The sequence below is a fragment of the Elaeis guineensis genome, chromosome 7 (genome assembly GCF_000442705.2).
Source record: "Elaeis guineensis isolate ETL-2024a chromosome 7, EG11, whole genome shotgun sequence".
Taxonomy (NCBI): Eukaryota; Viridiplantae; Streptophyta; class Magnoliopsida; order Arecales; family Arecaceae; genus Elaeis; species Elaeis guineensis.
Genome location: NC_025999.2, coordinates 89644035 through 89663737, shown reverse-complemented (window position 1 = coordinate 89663737; position 19703 = coordinate 89644035). Strand labels below are relative to the sequence as shown.

General features: G+C 35.2%; 1 protein-coding gene across 2 annotated transcripts; it reads left to right on the top strand.

Moving 5' to 3' along the window:
- The first annotated feature begins 420 nt into the window (after window positions 1-420).
- Window positions 421-13624, top strand: LOC105048412 (plastidic glucose transporter 4). Of its 2 annotated transcripts, none has more exons than XM_073261469.1 (14): window positions 421-668; window positions 1139-1435; window positions 2401-2512; window positions 2737-2804; window positions 3109-3241; window positions 3333-3432; window positions 3525-3637; window positions 5112-5205; window positions 5327-5480; window positions 7799-7945; window positions 8057-8130; window positions 10835-10923; window positions 11036-11150; window positions 13082-13624. In XM_073261469.1, exons 2-14 carry the CDS (start codon window positions 1156-1158, stop codon window positions 13262-13264), a joined length of 1662 nt encoding a protein of 553 aa, XP_073117570.1. In that variant the 5' UTR covers window positions 421-668; window positions 1139-1155; the 3' UTR covers window positions 13265-13624. The 2 variants fall into 2 exon arrangements, with proteins under 2 accessions (XP_073117570.1, XP_019707375.1); XM_019851816.3 differs by having other exon boundaries at window positions 421-711.
- The last annotated feature ends 6079 nt before the right edge of the window (window positions 13625-19703 follow it).

Here is a 19703-nt window from a genome sequence, read left to right as displayed (position 1 = left end):
AAAGGCCTGACCCAAACCCATCCATCTTGGACAGGATGTGGACAAGTTTTCTCGCCAACCAGGCTACCGCACCCATTAATAGATCACTTCCCGGGGACGCGGAACCGGGCTTGCCCTCCAACAGGCCAGGGCAGCACAAAAGTAAATACATCCACGTGAGATCCGAACAAATTCCATAAATATCATCGGATCATAAATCTTCGTCAATATAAGCCATCCACTATCGGAACCCAATGAAGTCGCCTGCCATCTTGCGCACGTCCGTTATCATCCCACGGTATGCCACCAACTCACTTCTTGCAGTGGGAGCCCAGCGCGCTATTTGCCGTTAGTTCTCTCCGTGACGAATCTATCTATTCTCTCCCATTTCCCACGAGGAGACGGACAAAAAGGGTGCAATTGGGGCGTTCCGCTGGATCTTTTGGTGAACAAAGCCGGCGGATCAAAAATAACGCCCTTCTGCTAAAGCTACTCTCTCTCTCTCTCTCACAAACGGCGGAATTATCAAAGCTTACACTCTCTCTCACTTCTGCCATTTTCCATCAAGAATTAAAAAAACACTCTCTCGATCATACTGGAAGAATACATAGAAAAAAAAAAACTCCTGGAAACAAGAGCAAAGAAATCATCAAGGCAAGCAGAGCGCAACGGGGAAAAAAAAAAAAAAAGTAATCGTTCTTTTTTTATTGGCTCATATTCTTTGCACTGCAGGTAGATGGTTCGATAAATTCCCAAAATCCGACTCCTTTCATCGATATTTTTGCGTTCTTTCTTTTTTTTTTCCTTTCTTTATTTCTTCCATGTCAAAGATCGGACGGTTGTTTTTCTTTTTTAAGCCTTCGTTCTTTTCTTTCTTTCTTTCGTTTTCTTTTTTTATTCATTTCTTTCTTCCATGTCAAAGATCGCACTTTTTTCTTTTTTTTTTTGCTTAAATTTCTCGGGTTTTTTTTGAAGTGTAAATTTCTTGGGTTCTTGTCTTTGACTTTTCAGTGTGGCAAGTCGCCAAACGGTCATCTTCTCAAAGTCAAAAAGGCTTCCTTAGATTTTTTTTTACCCCTAGATATCTGTGGGCTCTGTCGCCAAGAAGTCAAGATTTAATTTCTCTTTGTAGATTTCATTAATTATATATGGAGTTCAGGATATTGAGGGGAAAAGATGATGCAAGCTGCTGCGATCGTTGCCAAAGGAAGCGTTGTTGCTGCCTCTGAGCTCCAGAGTCATCAAAGGAGAGTCTCTGCCGGTCTCGGTGCGTTCCGAGGGAGGAGTTTGGGACCGAATAGTATGCGGATGCCGGAAAGTGGATTCTGCTGTGGGAGATCGCCTTTCGGCTCTTCGCTTAGTCTGGGAGTGGAGATGGCGCGGGTGAGAACAGGGGTGGTAGGGATCTTTAGATCCAGAGAGAAAGCTCGATGGGTCAGGGTCCAAGCTTCTTCTGGTTCGTTTGCTTCCCATAATTTTGGTCTTTCGTTAATTCTTATGTGCTGGATTCTTTTGGACTGGGTTTCCTCGATCTGGCTATAAAACTTTGCGAGGGGTTTGGTGTTCCCTTCCAAAAATATCTTCCTCCTAATTTGCTGTCAGCTCATAATTCTCATGCCATGCATTTATGTCTTCCACACTTTGATGGGCTATGTTGACGATTGCAGTAGTCTTTATGGAGATTTTTCTTCTGGTTATGTGTAATTTAACTTGCAATGTTGATTATGGGAAAACCCTTGAGATGTAAAAGAGAATATACTGATTGCTTCCACTTGAATTTCTCCTTTTGTAACATGATGCATGATCATCGTTTTAGGCTATTTAAAGATTTTTGTTTTGAAGATTCTTGGCGTGGATTATGTCAAGGTGCGGGTGGTTGTTGATTTAGAAAACTATGTAAAAAAAAAATGACAAACAAATACTTCTTGCACCACTGGACCTCACAGGGCACGTAAATTCATCCTCGGCTTATCGTTTCTGTATTATCAGTTCCAGAACATATGGTTTGTAAGAATGAACCTTTTCAGACATCTCATGCATTCATCAATTTACTAAACAAAATGGATTAATAAAACTAAAATAGGCAAGAGAACTATTAGGACAAGGGTGAGTACCATACCTGTTACAGCGTCATATGATCACCATCCCCACCATAGGCTGGTACTTTTGTTGCTTGAAAACTTTTTTTAGTAACTTAATATGTAATCTTTTTGGACACTTTAAGTTGTTTTTATATGTTGGAGGAATTATTCGGTCACTTGCATACAGTGGAAGGCCCCATGCTGCAAAAAATTCTAATATTAGCCAGTCTTGTTAGATATTAGATATTTGTTTTCATCCATGATCCATCATACTGTTACTTCTATTTGACATGCTTTATTTTTTAGTGACATTAGATCTTTTTCTTTTACTTCATTTTAGATGATCTGGAGGATGTTCCTCCTGAAAAACTTCAAGCGAAATCTTCTGGGACTGTCTTGCCATATGTTGGTGTCGCTTGCTTGGGGGCCATTTTGTTTGGATATCATCTTGGGTATGTGATCAAGGGTAATGTTTTATATCTATGTTTACTTCTTTTAGATAACTTGGATGTTCAGGAAGCATTCTACTGTCATATTCATTATCATTTAACATTTAAAGCTGCAATTGTAGTCATTGCAGTTTCATATAAGATGTGTTTGTGGCCCTTCAAGTCTTTGTATGAATTTGAACTGGGGCGGAAGGGTCGTATTTGCTGAATCATATTATATGTTGCAGTGTGGTGAATGGAGCGCTTGAATATCTTTCAACGGATCTTGGAATTACTGAAAATGCTGTACTAAAAGGTATATGGATCATTGAATCTTATTAAATATTTTAATTTCAAGAAGATCTCTTGAAAGTTATGATTCTTGTGAGCACAGGAACTATTTCTCTAACATATTAGAAAAAAGCCTGTCTACTCTTTTTGAATGTACCGAAACCTATCTGACAGACTGGAGTTGATTGTGCATTTTAAGATAATTTTTTGGTATATAATTTCAGAATTGCCCGTTTATGCCTTAATAGAACTCTAGAAGGCAAGAATTTTAAGCTTTGGTTGCATTCACAAAAGCGGTATTTTACCTGTTGTGCTCCTTTTTTGTCCAGGTTGGGTTGTTAGCTCATTACTTGCAGGAGCTACTTTTGGCTCTTTCATTGGAGGAGCATTGGCTGACAAATTTGGTCGAACACGAACTTTCCAGCTAGATGCAATTCCACTTGTGGTTGGTGCGTTTCTCAGGTGTGTCCCACTGTAGTTCATATTTGGCTGCAAAACTTCACTTCAACTTTGAAGATAAATGTGTCTGAGTTTCGGGACAAAATGATTGCAGTGCGACATCTCAGAGCGTGCGGACAATGATAATTGGCCGGATACTTGCTGGAATTGGAATTGGAATATCTTCTGCTATTGTGCCACTTTACATATCTGAGGTTCCTGGTTTTGGAAGTTGACATGGTCACCATAATACTGTATCTTTAACAGTTGAACGTTCTCTGTAGCTAATGTATCTACCAATTTTCAGATATCACCAACCGAAATTCGTGGAGCACTTGGATCTGTTAATCAACTCTTCATTTGCATCGGAATTCTTTTAGCTTTGGTGGCTGGATTGCCTTTGGCAGGAAATCCTTTATGGTGTGTTTTCCTTTCCTGGTTTTAATGTAATATCTAAAAAAACAGGCTCCAAATTTCATTTGGGATTTCATTAACATATAATATACAGGTGTCTTGTTAGTCAAGTTTCCTATGAAAATTCCAGTTGTATCTGTGTTTACCAAATAAAGTTACCGACTCCTGTGTGACTTCTTTGATGCTGTACATATGCATGCCAAGTAAATTCTAAAGATAACACTTAAGAAGAAAGTTATTTGGTGAGGTTCTTCGTTTGGCAAATGTTTTGCCATGAAGAGAACTTCTAGTCATTAAAAAAGAGAGAGAGAGAGAAATTCAAGAAACAAAATTCTTTGAAAGAGGCTTAAAAATTTTCCTTCCTTTTAGGTCAATTGCTCCAAGGGAAAATTAAAAAAGGAGAATTGCATCAGGCTACATCATCCATATCTTATATTACTCTCCATATGCAATTATTCTTATTACAACCAAATAAGAGAAAACTCTCACTTTTCTATCCTCTTATTTTGTCATCCTCCATTTAATTAATCATCTTTCCCCCTTCTTACAACCAGATGCTTAAGGATCATTGTACAGTGGCTGCACTCTGGTTTTCTTCCAATAATCCAAGATTCACCGAGTAGTAGTCTTTTGATTCTGGCATGATAGTGCAAGAATACCATTGCTCAATTTACTTTCCACCTTGTGCCGCTAGGATGCTGTCTCATGCTCTCATTGTTTATGTTTATGGTGGTACAAAAGATGTTCTTGTTAATTGCATCAAGTCTTTTTCCACAAAGTTTGTCCATGAGCAATGACATCATTTTTAGAATAGAGCATTAGTGTGCTTTCTGAGACCTGTTGCTGATGGAAGCTTTGATACTATTATATCAAGTCTGTCTGATTGACAGTTTCAAATTGTAGTGCTCTTGGTCTGTAAGATGCCTTAGCTGCGGACATTACTGCATATCCAGTCGTAACCTACCATTATCATAAATTTTACGTGATGCAGGAACACCTTTGCTGTGTTTTAGTCCATCATTTGAATAATTATCTTATACTCCTGTGGCAGCAGCACTCCTTAGTGAGATCTACCATAAGGGAAGTCTAGCATAAGAGAAATACCATAAGAGAAGTCTAGCATGAAGCACCAACTCAACTCAAATTAAAATTTAAACCAGGCTTCTTTGTGCCTCTGCATCTCAGTTGTGATGCTTTACTTAATATCTACACCATCCTTAAGCTTCAACCTACTTTTAGATAAGTTTACTTCTTATGGAAATCTTGATTCTCTGTTCAAGAGTGGATTTGGAAAAGCAAAAATCATGCTACAAACAGGGGCTTAGTGTTTTTATGCAGATGTGGTTGCTCTGTTCAAACCTCCCACATAACCATTACTTATTTTATAGGAAGTTTTAGAAATGTGACGAGTAAACATTGAATTTGTATGTGTGTGTGTGTATCTTGAATAATTCTTACAATATTTGTATCCTTTATCTAGGTGGAGGACAATGTTTGGCATTGCAATTGTTCCCTCTGTCCTATTGGCTTTGGGGATGGCTATCTCTCCAGAAAGTCCTCGTTGGCTGTTTCAGGTATTTGTTCACCGAACTACTTAGTTATGTTTTTGCAAGTTCAGATTTGTCTATGTAAATGTCTTGTTTTGCATGTTTCCTCTTCATGGTGCCTATCTGATTTTGATCTTTTACATTATAGCAAGCAAAACTTTCTCAAGCAGAGACAGCTATAAAGAAACTCTATGGAAAGGAAAAGGTTGCTGAGGTTATGCATGATCTAAAAGCTGGTGGCCAAGGTTCCACAGAACCTGATGCCACTTGGTTCGATCTCTTCAATAAACGCTACAGGAAAGGTATTTTATGTGGCTATTTGTAATGCTACAGGACTAGTATTATGTTCTTCACACCATCAAGTGCTTTCATTATTTTGTCCTGTATATAAATTAGGCTGTTTTAACTAATAAAACTAACCAAGGTTTGCCGTCTTGGCATTGGCCTGTACTGGTATGGTATCATGTTCTAACTTTTCTATAGAAAATAATACTAGCGTAGCAAAACCCTTGTGTTCATCATGCATAACTATCATGAGTTATTGAAATTCTTGCAACCCATATGATCTGAAGATGTATCCAATTCTTGAGTTTCATAAAAACATTAAACTTAAACCAAATAATACTACTTTGTTTCCTTGCAAATGACTTTGTTGAGAGAATTCTTGGTAAGGATAGAGAGACAGAGATCCAAAAGGGTTGTATTGATGTGCTCAAGCATTACAGAATGAGAACTATTGAGAACCATTTCATAAGCACAAATGCGACCTGTTATTTATGATTTATGGAGGAGGGTTCCAAGTAGAGGAGGCTCTCAGATCAAAATTCGAGGCGATGTTTTCCAAGCATTGGACCAAGGTAATTCTACAAGCTGGGTTTACCTCCTGTTCTCTCCATGAAAGATTTGTGGAAGAGTGGTGGGAGGAGGAGGAGGACGAAGAAGAAAATATTATCATTTAAACATGATCTCATGGGTTCTTGAAGGAATTAATTGAGGGAAAAGTTATCATTTTGTGAAGCACTGCAGCATGATAATGATCCATGCACCAATCATGATTAATTGCTTGATGCATTTTGTCACATTGCCAGGGTTGGCATGAATCTCCTTCGCTTCTTCTTTCTTTGGATCTCTCAGACTTGGTCAGAATTTAAAGTATTGTTATGATGATAGTTTTGAATAATGACCATTAGAACATTTTAAATGCTGTTAAAAAGGATTTGCATCGCCATGTCTTGTTATAAGATTATGTAATAATCTTGGAACATTGACCTTTATATATGTGTTATTATCACTGTTTGTCTTATATAATTGTCATAGTGACCATTGTTTGACATCATCACTATTTTAAGAATCAATACTAGTTTGTTGCATTAATTGTGATAAAAAGTGCATGTATCCTATTATTGTTTAATTACACAGTAATATGTTATAAATATCATTTCATAATGCCATTATTTCACTTAATACAGCATTAGATGGCACATTGACGGCTTGTTGCAAAATTAGGTATATTTGATATTTTGACTTAATGTTTATATATTATCCTTCATGTTTAAAATATGAGTTATGCCAGTTTGTTCATACCAACTAGATGCTGACAATCAAGTGTTGCATGCTTGTGCAACATGATGATTTGTAAGCTTCAGCAATAATGTGTACATTATAGTAAGAATGAGAGAATTAATAAAAGTGATTAGGCTTGCTTTTCTTTTCTTCAGGAAAAAAAAAAGATAATAAGAGGATGAAGAGGAAGTGTAAGCAACAAGCTGTTGGAGCTTTGAATCTTAACAAAGAAGATATTTAATTGAGAATAACTCATAATTTCGTGTCAGTTCATCACTGTAAATTGCCTGTTTAAAATCAGTGAAACAATCTTAAAATATTATTATTAATTCTCTAAGGACTCCTGCCACTTACAATGATTATATGACTTGTTGAATTTGCTTTGTCTCAGAAAAGAAAACAAGACTACTAAATCTTTCAATGGGTGACAAATATAAATATTTTGGGATTCATTGCAGTTCCACTTGAAATATTGTCACATATATAACAAAAAAAAAAAAGCTAATCTGAGATAAACAATAAATGTCAAATTTCTTGATTGTTCATTTGTCAAATGTGGCACATCATGTGATACCTCTGATCATGTTTCCATATCATAATATCCCATTACTATCATTTTGACTTCTTTCTTTCCTCTACTATTACGGATTGTTCAAATTAAAACTAAGTCAGCTGGTTCTCCATGATCTATGTGCTCACTGATCTTTTTTTGAACTTTTATGATGTTTCAGTTTTACTTCCAATTTTTACGACACATAATTAACTTTACTATTTTCAATTCATGTGCATCCACCTCTTTGCCCGACGCCTAGACACACATGCAGCATTAACTTAGCATGATAGTAAAGCATTTGTCTCTCTTCTAGTCTTGGTAAGACGTGTTGATCACATGGCATTCTAATGCTTCATGTTTGTGTCATCCATGCTACCTTTGTACCAAAATTGTAATTCTTGAAGCAATAGAGACAGTATTCCTGCACAGTTTGGGTACTCACTTGTATTAAGCTGAACCATCCAATGTAAAACACATGTTTCTAACAAAGGTTGTCCACTGCAGTTGTGAGTGTAGGAGCAGCATTGTTCTTGTTTCAACAGTTGGCTGGTATAAATGCTGTTGTATACTATTCTACATCTGTGTTTCGGAGTGTGGGAATTGCTTCTGATGTTGCGGCCAGTGCTCTTGTTGGGGCATCAAATGTCTTTGGTCGGTTTCTTCTACATCTAATCAACTCATGAGATTTGACCTTTCTGCTTTCTGTCGTTGCATATTCTGTGTATGATTTTATTTGTCATTGGATTTATTATGTAATTGTAGGCACTGCAATTGCATCTTCTCTGATGGACAAGCAAGGAAGGAAGAGTCTTCTAATCACAAGCTTCACCGGAATGGTAACTCCTTTTTCAACATGTCCATCATTATCATATGGATTTTTTTTCTTTAGTATTCCTGGAGAATTTTAACTATATGTGGTACCTTGAATGCATTTAGGTACTTTCTGAGGTTCAGCTTAATTATGTAACTAGAAACTTTCTGTTAGCTCAGTTTTGTGAAACCCTCCTACATCAACTGCCAGTTTTCATCCATATTCTAGGCATAGAAAATGATTTAAGAAAAATCTACAGCTATGCCTTGCTGTTTTCCAGGTTTCTTGACATCAAACACATGTCCATTTTGGTTTCTTCTTTGCACAGATTTATGTTTTAGTCATTATGTGGATAAAAAAATAACAGCTGCCTGTGCATTGGTTCCAGCACATGGCTGTTTGTATGGTTTGTTTGTATGGTTCCTATTGACACAGTGCATTTATTTTATGACTACACTTCCAACTTGACTCAATGCCCTAAAAAGCAAAGAATGGTTGCACATTATTGATTTTACACAAACATGGGCTTATCTAATTCTGTGACATTAAAGCACAAGACAGTCATTCCAGCCCTTTAGCATCATTTCTTGAAGCCCATCATTTGCAAGGACTAAATGTGTAAGAAGTTTAAAACATTCAACAAACACAGTTCCAATAAACAGCCAAAAAAAATGCTTTGTCAGAATAAAGAGAACTAAATTGGCTGGACTAGTGCTTCTTCCAAGGGATGTAGAGTTCTTGGAGTTTTTAAGGGCTTATCTTACTTATTAACAGTAATAATAAGTGTTTTCATCAAAATTAGACAAATATCCAGCAAAAGAAAAGATGTCAGAAAGGGCTCAAGAGGCTTGCCATTTTTTGCATGGTAGGAACAATGATCTTGACTTGAATTGAGTGAGATGTGTCAGGTCTGGCAGGTTCACTTTGTTTGTTGACCAAATGGAGGTCCCGTGTTTGAAATAGAACCATGTGTGGTAAAGTGGGGCCCTCTGCTGGTAATATAGCCTGACAGTTGGACAAAATACTGCCAAAGGCTGCCAATTATCCAATGTTGTGACATTCTGGCAATCCAAGGACAAATCTATGAACCCTCTGTTGTCTTTTTGTTTCTGTGGTGAGAGCTTCAAAAGTTTTACGAATTATTCGAAGGCTAAGTTTTAGTGATAAGGCAGGCCAATAATTATCCAGATGCCAAGATTAACCGAACATCAACTTGTCAGAATGTGACTTCATTCTGCAGTTGTGAATGTGGACCTTCAAATTTTACGAGTAAGAATGAAAAGAACCTAGGGTGCATGTTAACAAAATCCACATGAGTGCCAAGTGTGCTTAGTGTGAGATAACAATCTTTGCATGAGTGCCAGGTGTCCTAAAGTGTACATATCAACATATAAAAAATCTGACATGAGTACAATCTTGTACCACTCAAATATCTAAAATTAAAAGCTATAAACCTATCAACATATCTTGGATACTTAGACTAAATTTACTAGCCAATGACACTGTTGAAGCCTTAAGTTCATGTGATAATGCAATCAACAATGGGAGATATTCATGGCATTTTATTAGAATTGTTCAGGATTTAGACGCATTCTTCCAAATACATGAATGTAAAGAATAGACTGAAGAAATGTCCATAACTAATCAAGAATAAATATGGATACTTGCATCAGTCTCCTTTGGCAGGACACTCCATTCTTAGCTACAGTGTTGTATGCGGTATGTCCCAGTGTTCAAAAGCACTATGACTTCATTTTTCTGGAAGAATCACTGTCCAATTAACACCATGTGGAGATATGATAACATGAAACTGGAGGAAAATGTGTTTGAGAGAAATGTTCATCAGGGGATTTGCTCAAATACATGCTGGTTATGGAGATTCACTAAGTTGAGTGTCACACCAAAAATGAAGTAAAATTAACAAATAAAGAATGAAATGAATACATTCTGAGTGCATAATATGCTGTAATACATGTACGCTATATGACTTCTACACCGTGTATCTATAAAAGCTTCCAGTTGAATGTACATTATACATGTACATTATCTGAAGCTAGTCCTTTTCCTGTCATTTAGTGAGAACTACATATTAATGTCTAATAGGATTAATTGTGCTAATACATGGGAAAAAATTTCTTCAATTTAATGAGGTGTTAACCATCTTTGTGGTCACTTTTTGTTAATCTATTGCTAATATATTGTTTATATTAGCTTGGGGCTTGTGAATTGTCAAATTGATGTCGTCATGTTTTTCTGTCTATTTATCTGCCAGCAATTTCAAATAATAATTTGTTGGTTACTGATGAAGATATATGAAACCTAATGTTTCATAGAACCTTTCGTTATTGTCTCATGTTTTGTGTTATCTTCTTCCAAATTGTTTGGGTAAGGCCTGTTTTATGTTTATTGATTTTCTGTTATTCTGAGTTTAACTTTAAATTGCGACATCACACTGACCAGAATCTCAACATGCATATGATCATTTCTTACCTAGATTAAATTCTATTTATATCAATGGTCATAAGCAGCATTTTGGTTTGTCGTTTCTGCTACAGGAATGTATTGGCAAATGGATTCACCTAAAATCTTAGCACACCATTGTTAGAAAGCATTGGATTATCATTTTTTTCTCCCTATATTCATGTCTTTGGTTTTTATATCTCAGTATTTTCTGGATAATTTTTGAATTTTGTTCGTATAATGCGGAAATGATTTTGTATTTTCTGAAGGCTACCTCAATGTTGCTCCTTGCATTATCTTTCACTTGGAAGGTTCTGGCACCTTATTCAGGAATCCTTGCTGTGTTGGGTACAGTCCTGTAAGTGTGTATAATTCCTGTAGAGTTTACTGCTTATTTTATTTGTCATGTTTGTTCTTTCCTTTTCTTGGTTCACTTGTAACTAGGATATGTTTCTTGATTTTGATGATAGGTATGTGTTGTCCTTCTCACTTGGTGCTGGGCCGGTACCAGCCCTTCTGCTTCCGGAGATATTCGCTTCCAGAATCAGAGCCAAGGCAGTTGCATTATCTCTGGGAATGCACTGGGTAAGTCAGGCCTAAATCTAGAAAAATGATTCTTTTTTTTTAGGTGGGAATATATAAAAAAAAGATTCTAAACTCACTAATTCTTCCTTTCTTGTTCGAAATATGACCTTGCTCTTGCTTCTTTTGAGACATCTTCTCCTTCAGCGCCCTCCCCTGCCTTTCTCCCTCTTCCTCTCCTTAATGTGCATTTCACATGTTATGTTCATTGCCTCTGTTTTGTGATGCTATCTGTAAATAACATTTCCATCCTCTTTTTAACTGCACATGGAAAAGGTTGGTAAGTCTCAAGTGCAATAAACGAGCTACATCTTTTGCGCTGATTTATTCAGCATTACTATTTATTGATTCATTTTTTGGCATTCTATGGAATTTCATGAATTAAGCCTTTAAATGCCACCTCTCTATGATCATCGGGGTGGTTTGTCCATTGGAAAATTAGCCAGAACTTTCTCCTGCGTGAGCATATTCAGGTTGTCTATGTGCCTGTCACATTGTAGACATCTCATCCTTAATGCTTGCTTGCTCTTACTTGCTAATTCTTCCATTTCATCAGTGGATGGTTCAGTGGTTATTTTCTGGAACAGCTGGCTAGTCTGTTAGAACTAACTATCTATGCCATGGTGTCCAGGAAAGAACTTTCTATGCCCATCTGTGCAGCTGAAAGTTGTACACTTGAAGCTTCTCATTCATCTATAATTTGTGTTTGTAGTGTTTTTCCTTCCATATTTGCAACATGACTCCAATAGGTTGGAGCGTGTATGCATGTATAGATGCATATAAAAAAAAAGGCATGTCCTAAAATACCTAGGCTCATCCCTGCATGAATTTTCCACTGTTGTTCTGTGTTATTTGCATGCACCATTCAGGATTATTCATTTATCACATGCAATTGAGGGTATGTAAGACACCTTAGCACATGCTTAGTTATTCTCTTTGTGATGCAATCAATAAGACTCTCTTATTCGTCCATTTTTAGCTATGCTGGTGATTATTCACGCATCAATCTCATAATTCTCGGCTTTATTTGGTATCGTTATTTGATCTCTCTCCCCCTGCCCCCTCTCTCTGCTGTGGATGTGCATGCACGTCTCTCTGCATGCATTTGCATGCATGTGGAGAAAAAATGGTGGAAAACTACCTTGTATTTGTTGCATACATCTGAATTTGTGTTCCATAAGACTTTATGTTCAGTTTCGCTGGAGCGCAGCAGACAACATGGTGTACATATGAATTTATGTTGTTGCTGTTTCATTCTGTATTGGTATTTTCCATTAAGAGAGTGTTTGGTTGGCAACCGGAATTGGAATCGGAATAGCCAAATCCTCCGAAACATTTGGTTTGTGAACGGAATCAAAATCTAAATCGGATTTAGAATGAAAATTTGAATCCTTAGAAGAGAGTAGGGATTAGGTTTTAGATAGATTGGGCCACATTCCTATTCCATCCTGAAATCGAAATTGGAATGGGACTACTTTCAATCAAATGGTTAGAATAAGAGTCATCTATTCCCATTCGGATTTCATACCCTAACTCTATCCAATCAAACACTCCTTAAATTGATTGGAGGGGTGAAAATCATTTTGGTATTACCAAATTGACAAAATTTTTTTGAAGGCCCCACAAGCATCTACGATCTGACTAGAATTGATATTCATGACCCGATGTTGGGACAGGTTGCTTCCAACAACCTCCAGTGGATTCTCACTTGTTTTTCTAGCAAGGTTACCCCAGGCCTTTCAGAAGTCTAGTGCCCACAGTATAGGTACTCCAGTCTTGATGATTAAGCTCATTGGTATAATGTAAATTATTTGTTTTTACACCATCATCAACATTGGATCTTGCAAAATTGCTACATTTCATAACTTTTATTTTCCCGATTTGTACACTTCTAAATAACTAATAACTAGGCTTGGATTCTTCTATTTTTGCAGATTTCCAATTTTGTTATTGGCCTCTACTTCTTGAGCGTTGTGAACAAATTTGGGATCAGCAGGGTCTACTTGGGATTCGCGGCGGTCTGCTTTCTTGCAGTTCTGTATATATCTGGCAATGTGGTGGAGACCAAAGGCCGATCACTGGAAGAAATTGAGCGTGCTCTTAACCCGGCAATTTGATCTAAGTAGTAACTGGAGCATTTTGCAGGTCAAAAGAGGAGCCAACAAAGGGAATTTGATAGACCTTCCCTTGCTCCTATGGCAATAATGAAAAGAACCATCATAGTTTTAGGCTTCTAAAAGGCTTCTTCCGCGTTTCCACTATGGTGTTATGAGTTGAATAAAATCGATCTTGATGGATATCAAGCTTGTCGTGATGACATATCGGAGGAAGTTTGAAGGTGTTGGATTTTAATTTCTGTGGCTATGTTGGATATTTTGGTAATTAGACATGAGGAGAAAAAAAAAAACAAATTTGTAGTTCTAGTAAGCATCATTTTGTAGGATCCATGGCTGTTATGTACAGACTATTTTCGCTCATGGGTGCTGCTCTCCATCTCTTGCCATGGTGTAGTGTCGTGTTGGCTGCGTCAATGAAACGTGCAATCCTTTGTGAGCTTTGTATAACAATAAGAATTAGAGCCAAATTAGATTTGTGAAAATCAGGTTAGAAGCAGTCAACTTAATACTTCTCGTTACATCCTGGTCAGGTGATAATGTGCATCCTTCGTTTTTTTTTTTTTTATCCATCTGATGTCAATTCTTTGTGAGAGGAATGTGATGGTACGGATGGTAATTTATGGTCCAACCTGCCAACAGTTTGCCTTAAAGAGATTTAAGGTTGGGAGTAGTAGGTCTGAGTCATAAATAGATTTTGACTTAATCTATTTATTAAATAGACTGGATTTGGTTTACAGCCTTGATTTGTTTAGTCTATTTGGGTTGGATAATGATTTGATCCGTATTAGATTTTTTTAATATATTTATGATTTTTGTTTTGGATGAAATAGATAATTCATATAAATTGAGTATGAGTAATTCAAAAAAAATTAGGAAACAAAATATTATAAAGGCACTCGAAGTTGTCATCAAATCAATCAAATCAATTCAGAAGACATCATTTTACTGGTGAGCAACAAAAAAAAAGAAAAAAAAAAAGCAACTTAATCCATCGTATTGTTTACTTTACAATAAACATGTCGGACAAACCAGTGAAGTGCGCTCCAACAAAGCCCTTCAGGTATCATGCAAAGGAGGAAAGTCGTGAGGATCCTCTGTTTGGTGCTAGGCTATCCTATCACCTTGATTGTCCCCTCCATATCAGTCGATCAACACGGAGGACTTGCCTAGCATAGAGATGCCCATCCATTTCATCCTCGATTTCGCATTGGAAATTGACATATTAAAGTGATAACTATTTCTTCTGCAACAAGGCCCATCCACAGGTTATGAATCACAAACTAAGTATCACCACAATTATCAGTCAAACTACCGTCAAATTGATCTTGAGGAAGGTTGGGGCAAGGTCTCCCATGAGGTGAAGACTAAATGTCTTACTGAGGAAGAGCTAGCAATCTTTGGCAATCATCTAGATTAGAGCTCTCTCTATAATGAATCTCATTGATCTAAAACACCTTATTGTTCCTGGCCAGTCATATCCAATATGCCATATATGCTTTTCTAATGCCCTACAAAAAAAAGAGTCATCTCGCATACTCTCCTAAAGAAATTAAAAGAATGTCCAAATTGGCTCATCCCCTCATGCAGCCTCTGGAGATACATCGGTGATGCTCCAAACCTGTCAAACCCTCTGACACTGGAACAAGATATATGCCACCGTCTCCATGTGCCCTCCACAATAAGGATGCTCCAAAGGGAGATCCATCCCCTTCTCCCCCAAAACTTCTCTCATTGACAACCGATCCCATGCCACCTTGCAAAGAAAGAGATTGATTGTTTTAGAATTCATTTAACTTATTAAAAATGTCTAACCTGTTTCAATCCATTTATTAAACATGTTACATGGATTTGGTTGATCTTTCCAACTTAGAGAAATACTTTGTGCACTGTGGACGGTGTAGCACCACACACACCATCCATGGTGATTGACCCACATGTCGGATTGGAAGGAAAAAAAAAATTTCGTGCATCGCGCTCCGACCCCGCGCATGAGCCAACCACTATGGGCAATGCGCTCGGTGCACAAAGTATTTCTCTTTCAACTTAATAAAAGATTAAGTTTAGTTGACCCATTTAAAAAATAGGTAGGATTCCAATTAATAAATATTTGGCCTAATTTGTATCTGGCTTGACCCAATTGCCACGCGTACATGATATTGCCAATTAACATAGAGAACCGTATAAATGTTAGAGAAACCGAGAAATCTGGTTTTGGTTTTGTTATATTACAAAAAAAGAATCATCTAACAGAGAAAAAGAAGAAAAATAGAAAATGCGACCATCCAATTCTGACGATAGGTGGACCGATCCAATTGTTGACTTTTCTTACAGGTTGGATTTGGGTCGGGTTGGCTAATTGGACCGGTATTGAACTTAGAAAAAAATGGGTATCACATTGGGTTCTGAATAGAAATAAGATATTTAATAAATTATTTTATTGCACTGCTAGGTTATGTTTAGAATATTTAGTAGATCCAGAATTATATCTTATAAGCTGTGAAACATGTAATAAAAAAAAGAAAAAGAAAAAAAGTACATGGTATCTAAAATGTTGTTGAACTGTTACCTTTTATATGCATTCAAAGGATATGAAAAAAAATCTACCATAATCAAGCTCAAAGTAAATATTATATTCACAGATTATATACCTTGGGAGACAAATGTTCTCGCAATATATAGTTATCACCATAATCATATGATTGATGTCTAATTTTTTTTTTTTTTTTTTTTTTTTTTTATTTGCAGTTTGGATGTACGTAAATCCAAATTTCACTTTTAAGAGCTCCAATCGAAAAGGGACGGACCTATTCGAATCGGAGAAGGACAGGCATCTTCCTTTAGTCTTGATCATCTTAGTCATGACAGCAGTGCCTATGCCCATCCATTCGGAGACCTCCTATGATTTGATAGGCATCTCCCTCTCTCTCTCTCTCTCTCTCCTCTACCAAGCTTGGATGGCCACCAACGGCCATCAGAGATCCTCCTTTCTCTTTTCTATTTTTCTCCTCCTCTCTCTTTCTTTTTTTTCCTCTTTCCTTTTGAGATGGTTGCTACGTACTTTGTATGTTAAAATCGACCCAATATTCATTGGTACAATTCGACATGATATGAACCATTCGGTTTGGAACGGTTCGACGACGACTATTCTAGAGCTTCTTAATATACCTGATTTCAATTTAAGGGCTCATTTTTTTGAGGATAAAAAATTTATCTAAAATTTATATTTTTCTAAGTATCTCATAGGCAATATTTAGACATGAAAATAATTTCTCTATATTCTCTTATGCATTGAAAAATAGCTTGAAAATTTGTTATCCATATTCTTTTAGGCCCATTCTTTTTAGGATAAAAAAACTTACCCAGGAATCTATATTTTTTTGGATAAATATTTTTCAGACAGTATCTAGATAGAAAAATAATTTATTCATATTATTTTATGCATTAAAAATTAGCTCGAAAATATATTATCCATATTCTTTTGCATTATTAGTTTCTTAGATAAGTTGCTGAGATCTATCCATATTTTTCATAATATCTTTTATTATATAAATAATATAATATAATATAATTATTTTATATTATCATATTATTATTATAATATATCAAATAATAATATATTATATAATATAATATATATAAAAATATAGTATAATATATTATATTTTTATTATATTATTATATATAGTAATATATTATATTATTATTATAAGTTAAAAATATATTAAAAATGAAATGATAATATTATTTTTTCGATTGATAAACAAATGACTTATCCATCTCCTAGGTGGATAAGATTTTATTTTTCTAACCCACCCACCTCCTAGGTGGATAAGACTTTTTTTTCATTTCATGGATAAATACTATCCATGAGAAAATGGTTTATCCATCTAGAGAAGTATAAGAACATAGGTAAATTGGTTAATGAGAAAGTTGATCAACTTTGTATTGCTAGTTTTCTAGATAAGTTACTAAGATCTATTCGTATTTTTCATTATATCCTTTATTATAAAAATATTATTATATATCATAATATAGTATAATATAATATATTATATTTTATATATTATAATATATAATATCATATAATATATATTCATAAATATAGATAATACATATTATATATATATATAATATAATATAATATAACATATTATATTATATACAATAAAATAAAATATATACTATAATATAGTACATAATATTGATATATATATAAATAATACATTATTACATCATATTATATTTTATTGTAGTAATATAAAATATTAATATTATATTATAATAATAAAATAAGATATTATACTATAACATGATAAATAATAATAAAATATTATTATTTGATAATAATATTATATTATTATTATATGATTAAAGATATATTATGAATGAAATAAAAATATTATTTTTTTGATTGATGGGACAATGACTTATCCATCTCTTAAGTGAGTAAGACTTCTTTCAATTTCATAGATAAATGCTATCTATGGAAAAATAATTTATCTACTTAGAGAAATGTGAAAATATAGGTAAGTGGGTTAATGAGAAAATTGATCAATTTTTTTAATAATATTTATTCACTAAAAAATGGGCTCTAAAAAAGAAAAGATTGTGTGGGCCTTTGCTTTATAGATAGGAGTATTGAAAGAGGAAAGAAGTGTATTGGAGACCATATCGATAATGTTAGTGCAAGCTTTCATAGGGCGTCGGGATGCTGGAGCAGACGATGAGATTGGGTCTCTCGGAGGCGTGATCTGCAAAAAAGTTCTTGCCGGAAGTTGCTCCAATGGAAAATTTTGGACGCTTAAGTTAGAACTCTTATTCAATAAATAGAAGAACATGAAAGGTAGAATAATGACGCACTGTTCTCATAGTCCTCTTTGGGCCTTCTTTTATGAATGGAGGCGATTGCTTTGGTTGGTAAGTAAGTTGGCACAATCCTGTCCGATTAGGACGTAATTTATATGTAGTGGTAGAACTATTGTTCGAGACTCTCCGGATATGATGATTGTGGTTGCCTTATCTATCTTGTGACAATTGTCATCTGACAGGCGTTGAACTTTGAATTGGTGTGCCAACTAGTGTCAATGAGTCGAGGATTGGTCGGTTAGGATCAGAAGTCGGATGCTCTATGCCGTTATTGGATAGGGAAGTCCAGAGCTGGGGTTTATTCAATAGTGTAAAGTTGGATGGTCGGGTGTGATCGATCGAAGACTGTTATTTAATCAGATTGGGTTAATTATTCAAACATGCTGATGATCCTTCAGCCAACCTGTCGGTGGTCCTGGAGGAGTATTATTGAGTGTTAGTCAGCAAGTCTTCATCTGCTCAAGCTGTGGGGCATGACAAGGCGGGAGTCGAGGACCAATCGATGATAAAATGATGAAAGCTATGACCGATGATAGATCAACAAAGGCCAATAGATAGGCCTACTAGGTTGGAACATCTTAATTCTTGAGCTTCTTCGTATCATTAGTTCATATGAAAATTTTCTTAACAGATAAATTCATATCCACATCTATAATGCGGTGGTCTTTGACCTTTAATTATTTCCATCAATTTTTCTATTTTTTGAAAAAAAAGGTTTGCTAATGTTTTGTGCCTCTCACTAAGAAATTGGGTACCACCTCATTGAGTCACAAGTAAAATGACTCCCATGGCCGTCATGTTTTCTCCTTCTAAATTCTAATGGCATTAGGTGTATGTATAAAATTTGAGATGCTCCTGAACCGATGGTGTCAACTTGGCCCAATATCTGAGCCTGTTGTAATAGTTTTGTGGGCCCTGGTCAACAACCCAGCTCTTGGGCTGGTAACATCTCATTAAATTCTTTGTGCTACGATGAACGGTATAGAATATCTGACATAAAATATATTATCTTATTCTATTTATCTATATAATTATTATTTTTTAATATATATTTAATGATCAATTTTTTTATTTAAAAATTTTATAAGATAAAAATATTTTTATTTTTGAAAAAAATTATGATATTTTGCGGTGTATATAATCCAAAAAAATCATAATATAAATATAAAATATGAAAAAAATATTTTTATTCAATTATTTTTTAATATATATTTAATATCTAGATCGATATTTTTATTTAAAAATTTGGAACGATGAAAATATTTTTATTTTTTAAAAAAAATTATGACATCTATAAATATTATAATTATAAATATCATATAGAATATTATTATTTTTTAAAAAATAAAAATATTTTTATTATATAAAAATTTTAAATAAAATTTGATCGATAAATATTAAATATATTTTGAAAAATGATAACATGGGTCAACCGGATAAATTCGTGCACTCCAAGTCAGATTTTCTGCACCGTCGGCGCTACAGAAAGAATTTCGCCCCATCAAAGTACCCGTTTGAGGCTGTCATATCCGGTTTGAAGCGATTTCTCCCCACAAAACGCGCGGGAAAAGTT